At 36.5% G+C, this 17731-nt stretch overlaps 3 protein-coding genes across 4 annotated transcripts; all 3 read left to right on the forward strand.

The window, feature by feature from the left end:
• The first annotated feature begins 1593 nt into the window (after window positions 1-1593).
• Window positions 1594-3671, forward strand: LOC130932695 (cytochrome P450 93A3-like). Its single transcript, XM_057862094.1, has 3 exons — window positions 1594-1807; window positions 1906-2840; window positions 2951-3671. The coding sequence occupies exons 1-3, from the start codon at window positions 1786-1788 to the stop codon at window positions 3593-3595; spliced, it is 1602 nt and encodes a 533-aa protein (XP_057718077.1). The 5' UTR covers window positions 1594-1785; the 3' UTR covers window positions 3596-3671.
• A 1528-nt stretch (window positions 3672-5199) lies between these two features.
• On the forward strand, window positions 5200-8233 carry LOC130935794 (uncharacterized). Its single transcript, XM_057865694.1, has 5 exons — window positions 5200-5917; window positions 6618-6702; window positions 6787-6956; window positions 7229-7503; window positions 7739-8233. Exons 1-5 carry the CDS (start codon window positions 5542-5544, stop codon window positions 7910-7912), a joined length of 1080 nt encoding a protein of 359 aa, XP_057721677.1. The 5' UTR covers window positions 5200-5541; the 3' UTR covers window positions 7913-8233.
• A 3334-nt stretch (window positions 8234-11567) lies between these two features.
• On the forward strand, window positions 11568-13195 carry LOC130932600 (uncharacterized). 2 transcript variants are annotated; one of them, XM_057861952.1, is made up of 3 exons: window positions 11568-11734; window positions 11838-12392; window positions 12469-13195. In XM_057861952.1, exons 2-3 carry the CDS (start codon window positions 12171-12173, stop codon window positions 13003-13005), a joined length of 759 nt encoding a protein of 252 aa, XP_057717935.1. In that variant the 5' UTR covers window positions 11568-11734; window positions 11838-12170; the 3' UTR covers window positions 13006-13195. The 2 variants fall into 2 exon arrangements, with proteins under 2 accessions (XP_057717935.1, XP_057717936.1); XM_057861953.1 differs by having other exon boundaries at window positions 11576-12111; window positions 12206-12392.
• Window positions 13196-17731: the final 4536 nt, after the last annotated feature.

The raw sequence follows: 17731 nt of genomic DNA on the forward strand, positions 1-17731 counted from the left end.
GCAAACACCTTAATAAAAGTCCTTATGTTTTAAGCTTCTTTTTCAAAAGAACTTATTTAAGTTATTTACCCAAACTGTTACACAATCCTAGTCCTACTCCAACACCATAAACGAAAAGAAAATATTGGCAACCAATATTTATAGTGTACGAAAGTGGATATAATTGAATCATTGTAGTTCAAATGTAAAATAAAAATAAAAAATGTAATCTTTTTTTTTCTTTTGGTTACACATTGAGATTCGCTTACATCTAAGTTATATATGAGTTGACAATACTTGGAAGACATGGCCGATTTCCAAAGCTACTTTCAACTCTTCCTGATTTTTGCAGTGTCCACCATCTTCCTTCAATCCATAATACAAGTAAGAAGAAGAAGAAAACAAAACCAGATTATTCACCTTCCACCGACTCCACCATCCCTACCCATAATTGGACACCTTCATCTTCTGTCTCCACACCATCCCTATATATATGAACTTGGTAGGACATACTAGTGACAGGGACGGACACAACCGCTCTGACAATGGAATGGGCAATGGCAGAGTTAATCAACAACCCACGTGTCATGGAGAAAGCACGTCAAGAGCTTGATGCAGTGATGCTTGGAAAGAACAGAATAGTTGATGAATCAGATATTGTCAACCTTCCTTACATTCAGGCCATTGTGAGAGAAACTTCTAGAAGGGTGGTAGTTGATGGTTATGACATTCCGGCAAAAACTCGCTTGTTTGTTAATGCATGGTCCATTGGAATTAAGGGACCCAAACCACTGGGAGAATCCCCTTGACTTCAGGCCTGAGAGGTTCATTGATGAAGATGGGGAATATTGTGAGCCATTTGGATTTGGGAGTGGAAGAAAAATGTGCCCTGGAATCTCTCTTGCCTTGCCGCTTCTCCATGCGATCCTAGCTGCTATGGCTCAGTGCTTTGAATTGAAGCTTGATGGGATCCTTGACATGGAAGAGAAGCCCGGGCTTGTTGTTCCTAGAGCTCACTCTGTGACTTGTGTCCCTCTTCCTAGGATTCATCCATTTCCTTCTATATGACCCATTTTTTTATTTAATATTCTACATCTTATAGAAGTTATCAGTTGTTAATTAATGTAAATTAAAACCGTGTGAAGATATGTCCTATATATTAGATCAACTTTTTTGGTGTACCTATATTAGATCGATTTATGTATAAACTATGTGCATTTTGGCAATGTATATATTATTATATCTATAATAAATGGCCCATAATAAATATGTAATATTTCAATATATATATATATCTTAAAGTATTATCTTTCTTTCATAGATAAGTAGGTTTTACAAGTTAGAATCTATAAAAAAAAAAATTTGTATGAACAGCAATATTATAAAATTAGTACAATTTATTTTTTTCCCGCATTTAATAATTAATGTATTTTTATAAGTTAATGTTAAAAAAATTTAAATACACTAATAAAATGTGTACTAATTAAAATTATTGGTCAATATAAAAAAAATACTAGCCTTTGAACATTTTTCTTTATATGAATTTTACACTACAAAAAACTTTTTTGTTCTTGTCCTAAATTCCAGCCTTACAAACAAAAGTAATCGCCATAATGTTGACTAACTTATACATGAGAGGAAAAAGTAATCATGAATAGCAAAAAGCAGTTTGAAAAATGAAAACAAAGTGGCTTTGTTTTTGAAGACCCAAGCAGGCGTACCTGGGGTCATTTGTGAACTGTTAAGTCGTCTAAGCCTTTAATTTATGGTTTACCAAACATGTGAGATTTATACGGTGACTGCTGCATGATGAAGATGATGTTTTCAGGTGAACATGTGTTTAAGTAGATTTCAAATTGTTTAACAATTCTTAATTATTATATATAAATGACCATCTAAGTTATTATTATTTGTGATACTTTATAGACATGGCTGATTTACAAGACTACACTGCTCAAGTGTTGCTAATAATATCCACCATGTTGGTTGGATCCATAATAATAAGGAGAAGAAGAAAACAAAATCAAATAAAGCTTCCACCGAGCCCACCATCCCTACCCATCATTGGACACCTCCACCTTCTCTCTCCATTACCGCACCAAGATTTCCACAAGCTCTCAACCACCTATGGACCCATCATCCACCTCTGCCTCGGCTCTGCCACTTGCGTGGTGGCTTCCACCGCTGAAGCCGCCAAAGAGTTACTCAAAATCCACGAAACCTCCTTCTCCGACCGCCCCACAAAAACCGTAGCCGTGGAGAGCCTATCCTATGGATTCAAAGACTTCGTGTTTGCCCCGTACGGACCCTATTGGAAGTTCATGAAGAAGGTGTGTATGTCGGAGCTCCTGGGCGGAAAAATGCTCCACCAGCTCCTCCACGTGAGGCAGCAAGAGAGGAAGAGGTTCCTTAGCGGTTTGGCAAAGAAAGGGTTGGCCGGTGAGGCTGTAGATGTTGGGGCAGAACTCATGATGCTGACCAACAACGTGATATCGATGATGACGATGAGGCAGAAGAGTTGTTCTGAGGGGGGAGGAGAAGCGGAGGCGCTGAGAAAGGTTGTGGAGGACACGGTGGAGCTGAGCGGGAAGTTCAACGTGTCGGATTTCTTGTGGTTCATGAAGAGTGTTGATGTTCAGGGATTCAAGAAGAGGCTGAAGGAGATTCGGGTAAGGTTCGATGCCTTGCTGGACAGAGTGATTGAGGAGCATCAACGTGAAAGAAGAAAGAAGAAGGAAGAGGGTTCGACGACCGGTGATGACGATGATGTTAAGGATATACTTGATGTCCTTCTTGACATATCCGAAGATGAAACTGCTGAAATCAAATTGGATACAGACAACATCAAAGCCTTCATCATGGTCTGTTCATCCTGATTCTTAACTATCAATTTTACATGAAGTTCTGCATCTGAGTTTCATTGAGTACATGTATAATGACTCATTCTTAATTTAAACATGGTAACTTGTAGGACATACTGGTGGGGGGGACTGACACAACAGCTGTGACAATGGAGTGGGCGATGGCTGAATTAATCAACAATCCTGGCGTTATGGAGAAAGCACGTGAAGAGATCGATGCAGTTGTTGGAAATAAGAACAGGGTCGTTGAAGAATGTGACATTCCCAACCTCCCTTACATACAAGCCATTGTGAAAGAAACACCAAGGCTTCACCCTCCAGGTGCATTGATCGTGAGGGAATGTTCTAGAACTGCCACGGTTGATGGCTATCACATTCCAGCAAGGACTCGTTTGTTTATCAATGCATGGTCCATTGGAAGGGACCCAAACCATTGGGAGAATCCCCTTCACTTCAGGCCTGAGAGGTTCATCGATCAAAATGGGAGTGCGTTGACTCATTTGGATGTTAGGGGTCAACACTTTGAGTTGATTCCCTTCGGAAGTGGAAGAAGAATGTGCCCTGGAATTTCTCTGGCTTTGCCGCTTGCATATGTGACACTGGCTTCGATGCTTCAGTGTTTTGAATGGAAGCTTGTCAATGGTGGTGGTGATGGGATCGTTGACATGGAAGAGAAGGCTGGCCTTGTTGTTCCCAGGGCTCACCCTGTTATATGTGTCCCTCTTCCTAGGCTTTATCCGTTTCCATCTATATGATATCAAATACAGACTCATATCTTGGTCCTTGTATTATTAGTAGCTAATAAGAATTGATATCTTGACTGATTTATAACTTGTGATAATTTTATTCTGTATGATTTATTGGAATTATAATGATGTCTATGATAAATTAAAAATTTTGGCCGCACATATTTCTTAAATTCAGTCTCTTCAAAACATTGGCATTGCTCTTCGAAGGTAATCTGGGACGCATTTCAATAAAGACGCTAAAAATTTTTTTTAAATATTTTTTAATAATTAAAATTTAATATTTATAATCAATTAAATTGTATTATTTTTGTTAAAATTATATCAAACAAATTAATTTAATTAAAAAATGGTAAATCAAATTTTGAATTGGTCTAAATTAATATTATTTTTTATAAAAAATTACTATAATATTTTTATTATAGAAAATGACTAAAATATTTTTATTATATATATTAATTTTGAAAATTCTAAATTCTAATTTTTTTTCTCGGTTAGAATTTAGAATTTTCAAAATTTATATATATATATATATATATATATATATATGATAGGAATATTTTAGTTATTTTTTATAATATGGATATTATAGTATTTTTTATAAAAAATATTAATTAATATCAGTTCAAAATTTAATTTATTAATTTTTTGGCTAAACTGATTTATTCGGTCTAATTTTAATAAAAATAACACAGTTTAATTAATTATGTGTTAAATTTTAATTTTTAAAAAATATTTTAATAAAAAGATATTTTTGACATCTTTATGTAAGTGGTTTTCATATAGAGTCTCCTCTTTAAATGCTTAGTCACTATTGTTAGAAGCTGGCAATGTTAAGAAATTATTTAATTTTTTAATTTATTTGTAAGTAATGTATATATTAATTATCATTACAAATTATATTATTTTAAATTAAATAATTTATATCATGTTGATTTTATTTATTGTTATAAATGTTAAATTAAATAAATTATAATTATTTTTAATTTAAAATTAAATGAAAATAAAATTAGATATTATCTTTTGAATTTTAGATATATTATCTTTTAAATTTTAAATATTATTTTTATTTGAGTTATAAGATTTAATGGGTATTATGCTTAAATATATATAATACCTTTAGGTCTTCAATATACTAAAGCAGTCTCAGCAATTCTTTTTCATTAGAAAAATTGCAATTCAACCATCTTATTAAAGATATAGAAGGTTTTAGTTGAGAAAAATTGAGACTACTTTTTTATTGATTTCTAATTTTTGTGAATAAATGTATATTTTTGTATTATGATATATTTTTGGTGATTTAATATGAAAGACGTGGATTAATAAAATAATTTATTTAAACACTTTTTCGTCTTTCTTAGACAGTGATGATACTGAATTATTGATCATCTAATCTTATTAGAGAAAAAATAAATTTAAAAGAATTCCAATATTAATAATGATTTTATTATTGAATTCAAATATTAGTACCAAAACATTATTCGAAAACGTCATAACATTAACATAACAACCTGAAGTGAGGTGTAGGAGTGGGCCCCATCCAGCGTGTCATTAACCAATTTATTCTCCGCCCATTGTTTTTGTGTTCTTCAGTTCTTGTTGCTTATAACTTGTATCCCCCTTTTTTCTCTCTCCCTTCGGTCTCATCCATTTCCATTTTCTTATTATTCTCTCTCTATTTTTAGATCTCCCTCAAAACAACAACCTAACCTATCCAATCCTTCAAAATCACACTCTTTTTCTCTCCAATCACATACTCTTGTTCTTTCCCTTATCAATGTCTTTCTTTTTTGTAGACATCTATAATCGGTTGAGTACCAAACGTTGTATTTGATTGAGAGTTTGAGATCCATCTTGTTTATATCAATCGTCATCGTGATAGCATCACTACCACAGCACTACCTGGTTGATTATATTTATTTAATTATTGTTGGAAGAGTAAGAGGAGGATAGTAATGGTGACGGTGAATCTGGGGATGCTTCATTATGTGTTGGACCACGTGTATGGTGCATTCATGCACCGTACAAAGATGAGCACGCCATTCTTCTCGAGAGGATGGGGTGGCACGAAGCTGGAGATGCTGGAGAGGATGATAAAGCAGTTGTTCCCTGAAGTTGCCGGCCAGAACTGGCCACCCACCGTGATTCAGCCACTTTGGAAGACCGTTTGGGAGACAAGAACGGCTTCCTTGAGAGAAGGTGTCTTCAGGACCCCATGCGAGGACCAGCTTCTCAATGCTTTGCCCCCTGAAAGCCACAATGCTCGGGTTGCTTTCCTCATGCCCAAGAATGTCCCACCTCATGCAATGTCTTGTGTTGTTCATCTTGCAGGTATTCTGTTAATGCTAATTATTTGCTATCTTCTTTCTTTTGTTTCAATCATTTAAAAAAAGTTTGAATTTTGAGTTATGATATGTTTTCGGACATGGATTGAAATCTAAGTAACTGTTACATTGTTATCGTTGTTTGTGATGATTGCAAAAACATGCTTTATGGAAGTGTGGATTGTTGTGGGAAAAATGACAGAAAGAGTTGTGTTCTTTGATTGTTTGACCAGAGTAGTTTGACATTGTTTTTATTACCTTATACTTCAAGGGAAATCCTAAGAGATGAAAGTAGAATGGTTACCTATCTTATTTTAGTCCCTTTTTGTTTTTTGCTTTCATTTTCCATCTGGACAAACTAATCTATTTTGGGCATGGTAACATATTCTGTTCCCAGAATTTCTCTTTTCTAAAGAGTTATAGGTCAAACAGAAGATAAAACAATGATTGCAAGAGAACTATGGAGTAACCGCTGCTTTGTTATCTTAGTTTTGTTATTATTATGATTTTGGTTCCTATATTGTTGACTCTTCGCATTGAAGACATGGACAATTGGAAAAAATAATTATGTTAAAAGCTTGAAAAGGTTACATAACTAAGCAGACACATATTACAGAGAAACGCAGAAGACTAAACTTTTTTCCTGCTGTGACTATGTATTTAAGACCTTTACTTGTTATGTAAACTTTTTCTTTCGCCTTGTGTAGGAACTGGGGACCATACATTTGAAAGAAGATTGCGTCTTGGTGGCCCATTGGTGAAGGAAAATATTGCAACCATGGTACTTGAGAGGTTATAGTCAAATTTTGTGCTTATTTTTGTTATATTGGCTTAATTTAAGTTCTGTATTCATTATGTATATATGTGCAAATGCAGTCCTTTCTATGGACAAAGACGTCCAATGCTGCAGCGTGGGGCAAAACTTTTGTGTGTTAGTGACTTGCTTTTATTAGGAAGAGCAACCATTGAAGAGGCACGCAGTCTCTTACACTGGTTGGACTCTGAGGCTGGTTTTGGCAAGATGGGTGTTTGTGGACTTAGTATGGGTAAGACTCATCCCATACTAAAGCTCACACAGTTTCACTTCTTTTGTTCTCAGTCATGTTTAACTTTTCATCAATCTACAATTGTTATTCTTTTTACTTTCCCTCACACTCTGCCACCCAAATTATAGATAGAGAAATGAGGAATAAACCAGTGTCATTATCTGTACTAAGTGTCCTTTTAGATGTAAACAACATAGTGGAAAGTTTTAACTAGTAGAATCTTGTGGATTGTTTTTTGATATAATTATTGTGATTTTTTTTATGGACTCTAGGAGGAGTGCATGCTGCAATGGTTGGATCACTTCACCCTACACCTGTTGCCACACTCCCTTTTCTCTCACCACATTCTGCCGTTGTCGCATTCTGTGAGGGGATTTTAAAGCATGGTACTGCCTGGGAGGCACTGAGAGAAGATCTTGCAACTGAGAAGGTTGCGATGACTCTTGAGGAGGTGAGGGAACGAATGCGAAATGTGCTGTCTCTCACAGATGTCACACGCTTTCCAATTCCTCAAAACCCCAATGCTGTAATCTTTGTTGCTGCTACAGTAAGTTCCAGATCTTTAAACATCACCTTACGAACAAGTCTAGTGAAAATCAGGAGAACCATACATCTGATATTCATGGTTCATTTGTTTAAATAGCTTTTCCATGTGTCAAAGAACACGTCTTTTATGATCATGTGTTGTTAAACGTATATGATCCGTAAGATAAATGAGTTTCCATTTCCTTGAATGTGTCCTTGAATTTCTGATTTTGACTATCACTTGCATTGTTTTGCAGGATGACGGATATATCCCGAAACACTCGGTCCTGGAACTTCAGAAAGCTTGGCCAGGTTCTGAGGTGAGATGGGTCACAGGTGGGCATGTCTCGTCCTTCCTTCTCCACAATGGTGAGTTCCGAAGGGCCATTGTTGACAGTCTTAATAGATTGCCATGGAAAGGGTCATCATAGCGAGCCATGTAAGTAAAAACAGAGGAAGGGAAATTACATTGTTGATTTATCAAAGTGATTCGTTTCTACCTCTAATGCTCACCTAAAGTTGTAACATTCATAGTTGATTGTGGATATTCCTCCCCCCATTTGAAGTTGGGAGGGGTTGTTGTAACTTGTAAATAATCATCAAGAAAATGTACATTGGTTTAGAATAATGAGGAGGCAAGTTATAAAAAAAAATAAGAAAAAGGTGACTATTAAAATTGTTGATTGATATTTAACTGCTCTGGTTTCTGTTTGAAGTTGTGAATTGTGATATCATTTGGTTATAGCTCGATGCTATTTGCTATTTTTGGGATAATTTGTGTTGTAGTCTTTAGTTGGCTCTGTTGTCAAGAAGCTGAAGTAATGGAACATGGCTATCATATTTTTAACTCTGGTCAATTCTTTAGTGTCTATTACTTCTATAGTGTCTATTACTTAGTATTTAATTTTTGTTTAACTTATTTTTTATAGTAAATTTTAAATATTTAAAAAATGATTTTTTTTTAAATTAAATATTAATTTTTAGATAGAGGTAATGACCAAATCGGTACTTAGAAAGATTGAAACGCTGACATTTCGGTACCTGACTATTGTAATTGACAAAAAGGTACCCAGAAAATTTTAAAAACTGACAAACGTGTCCATGTGCTTGCCGGACCAAAGCTCCGGTGAGGACAATGCTGACTTGGAGGCCGGATTTTGCTGACAAAACATGTTTTATTTGAGTTGTAATTTTCAATTAATAAATTTGTTAGCCTAGGTGGAAATTAAATTAATTGAAATTGATTTGGCTCCCAAATCAGAGGTCTTTGCCCTAATCCCCAATTAACAAGTGCTGTAACTAGTTGGTTACATACTGTGACTTAGTGTTTCATTAGGAGTAAAACTGAAAGGTCAAGTAAAGAGAGAGAGACGTTGCTCTGTGATCTTGGCGCGAAGAAGAAGGAAAACAAGGTGAGAGACATTATCGAAGTCCGAGCGTCAAGTGTGAGGGTTTGCTAGTGGCATCATCGCGACTCCATTCTTCATCAGGAAGAAACCTACGAGGAGGTAAGTTCACCCTCATTCCATCCTCTCATTTACGTGGTTTTTGTGGACAACATTATGATCATTTTGATTGTTTTAGTAGTGAGCCATGTTTGTTGTTTGTTTTCTGTGCTTGTAAATCTTTTTTTAGATGGATCGTCTAGTTACGTTTGTTTATCATCACATGGGTGCCTTGAAAAGGGGTGGGGACGGTAATGTGATATACGATGGAGGTTTGGTAACTGAGATACACAAGGTGAATGTGGAGACATGTAATTTATTTTTTGTTGATGGGTTATTTCTCGACTTGGATTACCCTGGATATAATGAGGTGTACTGGCTAGAACCTGGTTTAGACTTAGGTAAGGGTTTTAGAGTGCTTAGGACAGATGCTGAAGTGATGAGGATGTGTGAGAGTGCGATGAAGAATGACAACACTGTACACCTATATTCTGATCACTCCATTGATGTGAACCCTGAAATCATTGATGAAGAAGTCATGTCTGATGGTAGCAGTGATAGTGTGGTTGAAGTCAATCCAGGTGGTGATAATATGAACGAGGTTAATGAGAAGGAGAATGAAGGTGTGAATGAGACCAGAGCTGAGACTAATGAATTGAATATGGCTTTGAGTGTTGTTGTGAAGGAGAATGTGAAGGAGGTTGTAAATGAGGCCACTGGTGATGTAAACGAGTCGAACAAAGGTGATAGTGCTGCGAATGAGGAGAAAGGAACTGAAGGAGCATCAGCTCCACAGATGGGTGTTAGGAAGGTTAGAAAGAGGCATCCAAGACCACCACTAGTGGTTTATCCCGAGAAAGAAGAGCTGCCGAAAATGAAGTTCTTGAGAGTGATCATCGAGAAGCTGAAGCGGTAAATGAACCCACATACGAGACCAATGTTGATGATGTTAATGATCCGAATGAAGGTTCTGATTTTGGAGAACCAGTTGTGGATGAGTTGAGGCTAGAGGAACCTGTTACAGAAAATTCAACAGGTAAAGTTCTTTCTTGTTTTTTTCTTTTTTTGTGTTAGATGCTATGTGAATAAGCATTGCATCAATTCTCATGTATCTTAAATGATTCTGCAACAGATAATGTAACACAAACAACTGGAAGAACTAACACAAGGAGAAATCATCCAAGGCCGCAACCGTCTGGGCAAAGAATTGTACCTGGAAAGGAGGATCAAGCACCAAGGGTAGAGGTGCCTAACCCGAATAGAGAAGATGGCGAAAGTGAACCTGAGATGTACCAATATGAGTCTAAAGAACTCTGTAGCCCTCCTGCATCTGACGATGAAGAGGAACCTGTATTTCCTCAACATAATCCCAACACGCCATATAGGAAAATAACTTTGGAGTTGAATATGGAGTTTGAGACCATGGACCAATTCAAAGCAGCAGTGCAGAAGTATAATATACAAATTGGGAGACAGGTATTCTATCTGAGGAATGAAAAGAAGAGGTGTAGGGTGATTTGCTATGACCCCGACTGCCCTTGGTTGTGCTACTGTGTCAGGACCAACTACCCAGCATCCTTTCAGATAAAGACATTTGTGGACGAACATACGTGTCCTAGAAGCAACAAGAGTAAGTCAGTTAGTTGTTCTTGGATTGCTGAGGAACTGGTGCCAAAGCTCAGAATCTATCCCAATATGCTGCAGAGGGAGGCACAAGAGTGGTTTAAAGTGGAGTATGACATATCAGTTAATGAGAAGATGATGTATAGGGCTATAGACAAGGCCAAAGAAGTTATTGAGGGAACAGAGAAAGATCAATACCTAAGGCTTAGAGACTATCTGAACGAAATCATGAAGGCTAATCCTGGTTCAAGAGCCAACATGGGGACTACTCCACAGTCAGAGGGGTTGCCTAGGTTTAGGAACTTGTACATCTGTTTGGCTGCTTGCAAGAATGGATTTAAAGCAGAGTGTAGACCCTTTATAGTTTTGGATGGGACGTTTTTGAAAGGCTACTTTGGAGGGCAATTACTAACTGCCGTTGATCAGGATGCGAACAATCAACTTTTTCCAATAGCATATGGGGTTGTTGATGCAGAAACTAGGAAAAATTGGAGATTCTTTTTAGAGGAGTTGCACACTGACATAGGGGGCTATAATGAGAATGGCTGGGTTTTTATGTCGGACCAGCAAAAGGTGATGTGCACTATGAATATTGTATTTGAATTCTTATGTGTTTCTAGAAGTAACTTATCGAATGTCTCCTAATTAATTGTGGTTACCATTCAATGCAGGGATTAATACCAGCATTGCAGGACGTGATGCCGGGGGTCAAGCACAGATTTTGTTGTATGCATATGTGGAGAAATCTGAACAAGAGATGGAAGGATAAGGAACTTAAAGCAGCATTTTGGCAATGTGCAAAAGCAACTATTGATCAAGAGTTCAATGATGTAATGGCAACTATAAAATGGATCAACAAACAAGCATGGGAGTATTTGTCCAAATTTAAACAAGAACAGTGGTCGAGATCTAGGTTTTCAGAATGGCCAAAGGTAGATAGTTTGACAAGCAATAACTGAGTCATTTAATTCAACAATTGTGGGTCTACGGGGGAAGAGCATTTTGACAATACTTGAAGAGCTTAGGTTTTATATCATGAAGACAATGGCAACTCACAAGGACTCACTAATGGCTTACACTGGACAGATAATCCCTGTACAAGTCAGTAGGCTAGAGAAAGAGAAAAGACAAGCTAACTACAGGGAAGCACAATGGTGTGGTGATGATGAGCACAACCAGTTTGAGGTAACAAAGTAGTAACATAGAGTGAGAGTCAATACACGAGAGAGGACATGCTCATGCAGAAAATGGCAGCTGACTGGACTACCATGTTGTCATGGTATTGCAGTAATCTAGAGAAAGAATGAGAAGCCTGAAAACTATGTCCATCACAAGCTCACCATCGAGGCATATAATAGGACTTACCAATTTCACATTAGCAGCATACCGAGTCAAGAGTACTGGGAACATCACGAAGGGTTGCCATGTCTGCCCCCTCCATACAAGAGGCCTATTGACAGACCTACAAGAAGAGGAGAAAGGATAACACTGAGCAAAGCTCTGGAAGCCAATACAAGGCCAAGAGAAGATACGGACAGATAACATGCCAAATCTGCAAGAGGGTCAATAATATTAATGTCTATTTACTTTACATTTTATTTGCCATTTGTAAATTTGATGAATGCTGATTTACCTTATTTATGTGCTCTTTATAAGGCTGGACATAATAGCAGAACTTGTCTTGAGAAAGGAACTGGAAGAGGAGCTGAAGAACCAGATCTTGATGAGGAAGAAGCTAGGGAGCAAGAAGCTAACTGGGAGGAGACCATGGAAGCTGCACACGCTGCACGTTGCAGATGAGGAAGACCTCACTCAAAATCATCCACAAAGTCAGCCTGATGAGGTAGACAATGTGATTTATGTTACCTTGTTGTTCCAAACTCTTGGATCTGTTTTCATGAATGGACAAATTGATGCAGAATAACTTGGTTAGTCCAACACATGCTGGGAACACTACAGCAAATGCTGCACCCCCTAATATAGCCACTATACCAGCAGCAACCAACTTGGCCCCTCCAACAGCTACTTCAGAACCAGCACCAACACCAAAGAGGAGGGGCAAACCATCTTTTGTAAGGGGCAACCCAGTTCCACCAAGAGAAAGGGGCAGCACCACTCCAAGACAAAATGCAGCAGCTGCACCATCACCCCTTGCTCAACCTAGGGTTGTCAGGCCTGATCTTGGGTCTAGCTCCCAAATTTCTGCATCTCCATCCAATGCTGCAGTCCTATGTAGTGGGTCTGGGTCAATGCCACAAGGTCCATTAGTTAGGCCCAATCTTCAGGCCCAATGTACAACATTATTTAGGCCACCAACTGTGACTAGGGAGACCATGGCAACAGCAAGCCTAGCCACACAGAGCAGGTTCACTGGCTTCATGCCCACCCCATCCTTGAAGAAGAAAAAGCCATCCGGACCACCACCATCAAAGCCATCAACAAATGACAAGAACTGAATTGATTTTGATCTTGGGTTTTTTAGTTTGTTGTTAGCTCCTGTTTGGACATGATTTAGTTAACATAAACCCAAGTGCCATTATGGCATGTAAGTGCAAACCAAATCTTTTTGTGTTTTGTTAATGTCATTTTGGGTCTGTTGCAGCTACTATGAACATAAGTGTCTTTTCGCTAGTCTTATTTTGGGGTCTGAACTTTGTTAGTCTGAATAGTTAATGGTTATAACTTCATTTTATATCTCCTGGTGTTTTATTGAGGTTCTGTTCACAAATCTATTTTACATGGCTTACTATTAATCTATATAGCTTGCTCACATTAGGACAACAATAATTTCTTCACAAATCTGTTCACAGCATATATTAAATCATCTCAATTACAATGAGGAGAAGATTACAAAATTCCAAAGTGTCATTGTTATACAATTATACTGTGCACTATCTACCTACTTTGCCAAACTAAACATAATCAAAGCCACATTTAACCCAACCAATATACACACAAAAATTAGGCACAACTCAACCCTCTTCAGATGCTCCTTCATGTCATTCACCACAGATAGTACCATCATCATCCTATCAATTTTCTGGCCATCCCCACAGTTGACATCGATTATGCTTTTCTTTTTTGGTTCTAATTTGCCCAGCATATTACTATTCTCTGAAGAAACTTCTCCTTCCACACATTCCTCTTGTATTTCATCCAACCATTGAAAATACCCGCAACGTATTTGTGTGTTCTAGCACAACACAAAAATTTCAAAGATCAGACAGCAATCGAAAACTACAACTGAATAAGCACAGATGACAGACCAATAAGGGATATTACATTAATTCCTCACATATTCATCAAAATTCCAAGCTTACCTTCCATATAAGGCAGCGTAGAAACCATCTATCAGGGTTGCTACTTGTCTTCGACTTCAACGGAACCACCGGAAGGGGACAAAAGCAACAACCATCGTAAGTTTTGCTCACAATACCGGAAGCACCATCCACGTCGAAGGCTTGCATCGATGATTACCTTCTCACCATTGCAGCTTTTCCACGAGCCATTGATGTATGCATCTTCCAATTTTGGCTCCCCTCCCGCGAGTTAACGAAGAGAGCAGTATTGGAAATTAGGGCAAAGACCTCTGATTTGGGGGCCAAATCAATTTCAATTAATTTAATTTCTACCTAGGCTAACAAATTAGTTAATTGAAAATTACAACTCAAATAAAACATGTTTTGTCAGCAAAATCCAGTGTCCAGGTCAGCATTGTCCTCACCGAAGCTTTGGTCCGACAAGCACATGGACACGCTTGTCAGTTTTTAAAATTTTTTGGGTACTTTTTTGTCAATTACAATAGTCAGGTACCGAAATGTAAACGTTTCAATCTTTTGGGTACTGATTTGGTCATTACCTCTTTTTAGACAATATAGCAATCATCTTATAATTATTATTGAGAATTTGATGGTTTGTTTCTGAGTTAATTTTAGAAGAAAATGGAGGAAAATAAGTTTGTAGTATAAAACTTACACCCTAAATGGGTGCATCTTGTGGGCATGAAGGAGTAGGAGTGTAAAATTCCTAAAATACCCTTACTTCTCTTTTTTTTTTCAAATCAGAAACCATAGTTCTCAAATTGGGAAACCCTAACCCTGAAACCCTTTACCCAGCCACACCCACGGAAGAGAGAGACAAGAGATTCAAAGAGTGGGGGAGCCGCGAGGGAAGAAGAGGAAGTAGGGAGAGACCGGACCGCGCCCAGTCGTCACCGCCGTGCTGCATCCCGATGTCGCTGTCATCGCGCCTGGTGATGCACGTCAAGCTCGTTCCTTCATCATCAACACTGCCACAGAGGAGATAAGAGGGCGACATGATGCAAGCCAAGGCCGAGAGGAAGGGGACGCCGCCGTGCCTCCATCACGATTGATCTGCTGCCATTGCTATTGGGTCCACCGTGGAAAGCAACGCGATGGTGGAGAAAGAATCTGTCACTACTGCTGAGCTCTGCCCCTGTTTTTGGTTTGTCTTTCTGAAGCCGCTGTTGTCATTGGAATTACATGATTGGAGGAAAGATGGAACTGCTGCTGCTATGGCCGTTGCGCCTCTACCGCCAAGAAACGCCTAGCTACCGCCGTCGAAGCCAGCCTCGCCGCCGTTGTCATAGTTGCAGATTTGGAGCTTCGAAGAGAGAGGAGTTCCCGGAGAGTGAGAAACGCCAAGGAGGAGGGACCGTCCGCTGCTGCGCTGCTCCTGTTGCCGTTCGGATGTACCAGCCATCGTCCTTGCCGCCGGACTTGTTGGTGCTACTAAAGCTGAACTGCTCCTGTCATTATCCCGGTCTAGCCTTTTTCCTTGATTCTGCTCTAATTTTCATGTCCTATTATGCCACCATTTAGTATATCTTGTCCTTGTTTTAATTCGATTTTAGTTTTGCCTGTTTTAGATTCCCAGAGCTATCGCCAGCTCCATCTTTTGTCACTACTCCGGTCCAAATTTTTGCGCTCATTCGTTTTATTCTACTTCAATCCTCTTCACCTTGAATTTGGCACTCCGGGTTTGATATCTTCGATCCTTTAGGACTACATTGTGAGTAGACTTTACATTTATAATTATTTGACTGTGCATCTATAATTATTTTGACATATATCTATTATGATCTTTGAATTATACTCACTATATTTGCTTTGAACGGTTTTAAATTGATTAGAATAATTGATTTATTAAAATTAAATAATTCATTTTTATGAAGTTTATACTTTTGAAACTATACATGAGACCATATATATTTTTGATGAAGTTTTGCATTATTTTAAAACATTTGATTTTATTTGAATATCTGTTTTTGAAGCATTGAAGTATTTGTTGGTATTCACTTAGTTTAAAGATTGTGAAATATGTTTGAAATGTTTTATGATTGAAAAAGTATGATTGGAAAAGATTCTGATGAGAAAGTATAATATGATTTGATTTGATTCGATACCTTATATACTTGAAAGATCAAAGATTTGTTGTATTTGAAATTATATGTTTTGAATTGGTTTGGGAGGCTCATATTAGAAAACCATAGTTAACGGCAGTTATGACGTTAACTTAGATGCATCTAACTCAGACTCCAGCTAGCAGAGGTGTTGCTAGCCTAACGTGTAGGCCACACATTAGATCTATTATTCTGTTATGACACACAAGAGGAAATGGCTACCCATAGAGGTGGAGCCGCCCAGGTGTGAACTTTTGATTTGATTTCTGTATGAGAACTCCCTTATTGATTCACTTATTATTATCAATTATTATTTTCTAATTAAAATTACTTTGATAATAATGTTTATATGGTCTCATGCCGATTATAGATGTATTGTCTAGTCACTAAGTTGCAAAACTCACCCCATTTTTCTAAAAATATTTTTTAGGAACAAATACTTGACTATGTGAGACTTTCTATTCAAGAGTAACAATCTGCAATGAGTATCTATTCTTTATCGAATTCCTAGGTGTATATGCTCCATATGTCACAGGCAGGATCTAATTATTCTTAATTATTTAAATTTTTGTTAAAAATGTATAACTATTTATTTTGGAACTTGTAAAATATTTGTAAATTTCTTATTCAACTTATATTTGCGTATGTTAGGCTTGCTTGAGAATTATTTTCCTGAGCGCCGATCATGGTTCATTTTTTGCCGTGACAAAGAGTGTGTTGCAATTTGCAATGATTTGAATAGCAAGTCTAATAATTATGAAAATATTTATAGAAGTATTAAAAAGTATAGGAAAAATTTTAAGTGTATTGGAAATACCAATGTTTCAATTGTTTTAATTGTTGATTTTAATTAATATATATTATATATATTTTTTATAATTCAAATCAACGGTGAAAATAATTGGAACATTGGTGTTCTTAGTACATTTAAAATTCTTCTAAAAGTATATATTTATAGATTCACTAGAGTAAAAGTATTAAAAATGAAAATATCTTAGTGAATGATAATATATAAGTACACATTAATACACCAAATTAACCTCTTTAGTTAAATATTTTTTTTTTAAGTTAAGAATGAGATTCGAATTTGAGACTTTTAGGTGAAGATAAAGAAACTATGTTATTTGGATTATAGTTCATTGGACCATAACTTATATATTGTTAAATTCACCAACTATTTAGTGCAATGGAACATTCACTTTGAATATGAAACCTTCTTCAATTATATATACTATTTTTATTTTTTATTTTTTATTTTTAAAAAAGGTTAGAAGGATCATCCTATTGCAGAAGTCACCAAATTGATTTTAAAGGTTTATGCATAAAATTTGTTAATGAAAAAAAAAAGAAATCCCTAAGTTTTTATTATTGTTTATTTAATGGAAAAACATAAGTAATAACAAAAACTAGATTTCTGATTTCTTTTGACACTGAATGCATATTGTAAAATACAAACAATGGTACTTGACATAATAATAATGATATACCATAATTCAAAAAAAAAAAACACATTTTATTCTTAAAAGGAATGCATATCGAAATAATGAACTTGAATAAGCTTGTAAATGTTTCAAATGCTAATAATAATATGAATAAATGATAAAAAAATTCTAAACTACTCTTTAGTCTTAAAATAAGTATGAAGTAAATCATAAATAAATAAAGAATAATATCACATGATAAATAAAATTTATTATTTTTTATTAATATTTAACTAATTATAAATATTAAAGACTAAAATTTAAATTTCAATAATATAA

The sequence above is a fragment of the Arachis stenosperma genome, chromosome 6 (genome assembly GCF_014773155.1).
Source record: "Arachis stenosperma cultivar V10309 chromosome 6, arast.V10309.gnm1.PFL2, whole genome shotgun sequence".
NCBI lineage: Eukaryota > Viridiplantae > Streptophyta > Magnoliopsida > Fabales > Fabaceae > Arachis > Arachis stenosperma.

Bases quoted from the DNA above. Each gene is read 5' to 3' on its own strand.
- LOC130935794 (XM_057865694.1), top strand. From the start codon at position 5,542: ATGGTGACGGTGAATCTGGGGATGCTTCATTATGTGTTGGACCACGTG. The intron at 6,703-6,786 runs GTTATAGTCAAA...GTGCAAATGCAG, and splicing joins GCAACCATGGTACTTGAGAG to TCCTTTCTATGGACAAAGAC. The intron at 7,504-7,738 runs GTAAGTTCCAGA...ATTGTTTTGCAG, and splicing joins TAATCTTTGTTGCTGCTACA to GATGACGGATATATCCCGAA.
- LOC130932695 (XM_057862094.1), top strand. From the start codon at position 1,786: ATGATGAAGATGATGTTTTCAG. The intron at 1,808-1,905 runs GTGAACATGTGT...GATACTTTATAG, and splicing joins GATGAAGATGATGTTTTCAG to ACATGGCTGATTTACAAGAC. The intron at 2,841-2,950 runs GTCTGTTCATCC...GGTAACTTGTAG, and splicing joins ACATCAAAGCCTTCATCATG to GACATACTGGTGGGGGGGAC.
- LOC130932600 (XM_057861952.1), top strand. From the start codon at position 12,171: ATGCTGATTTACCTTATTTATGTGCTCTTTATAAGGCTGGACATAATA. The intron at 12,393-12,468 runs GTAGACAATGTG...AAATTGATGCAG, and splicing joins CACAAAGTCAGCCTGATGAG to AATAACTTGGTTAGTCCAAC.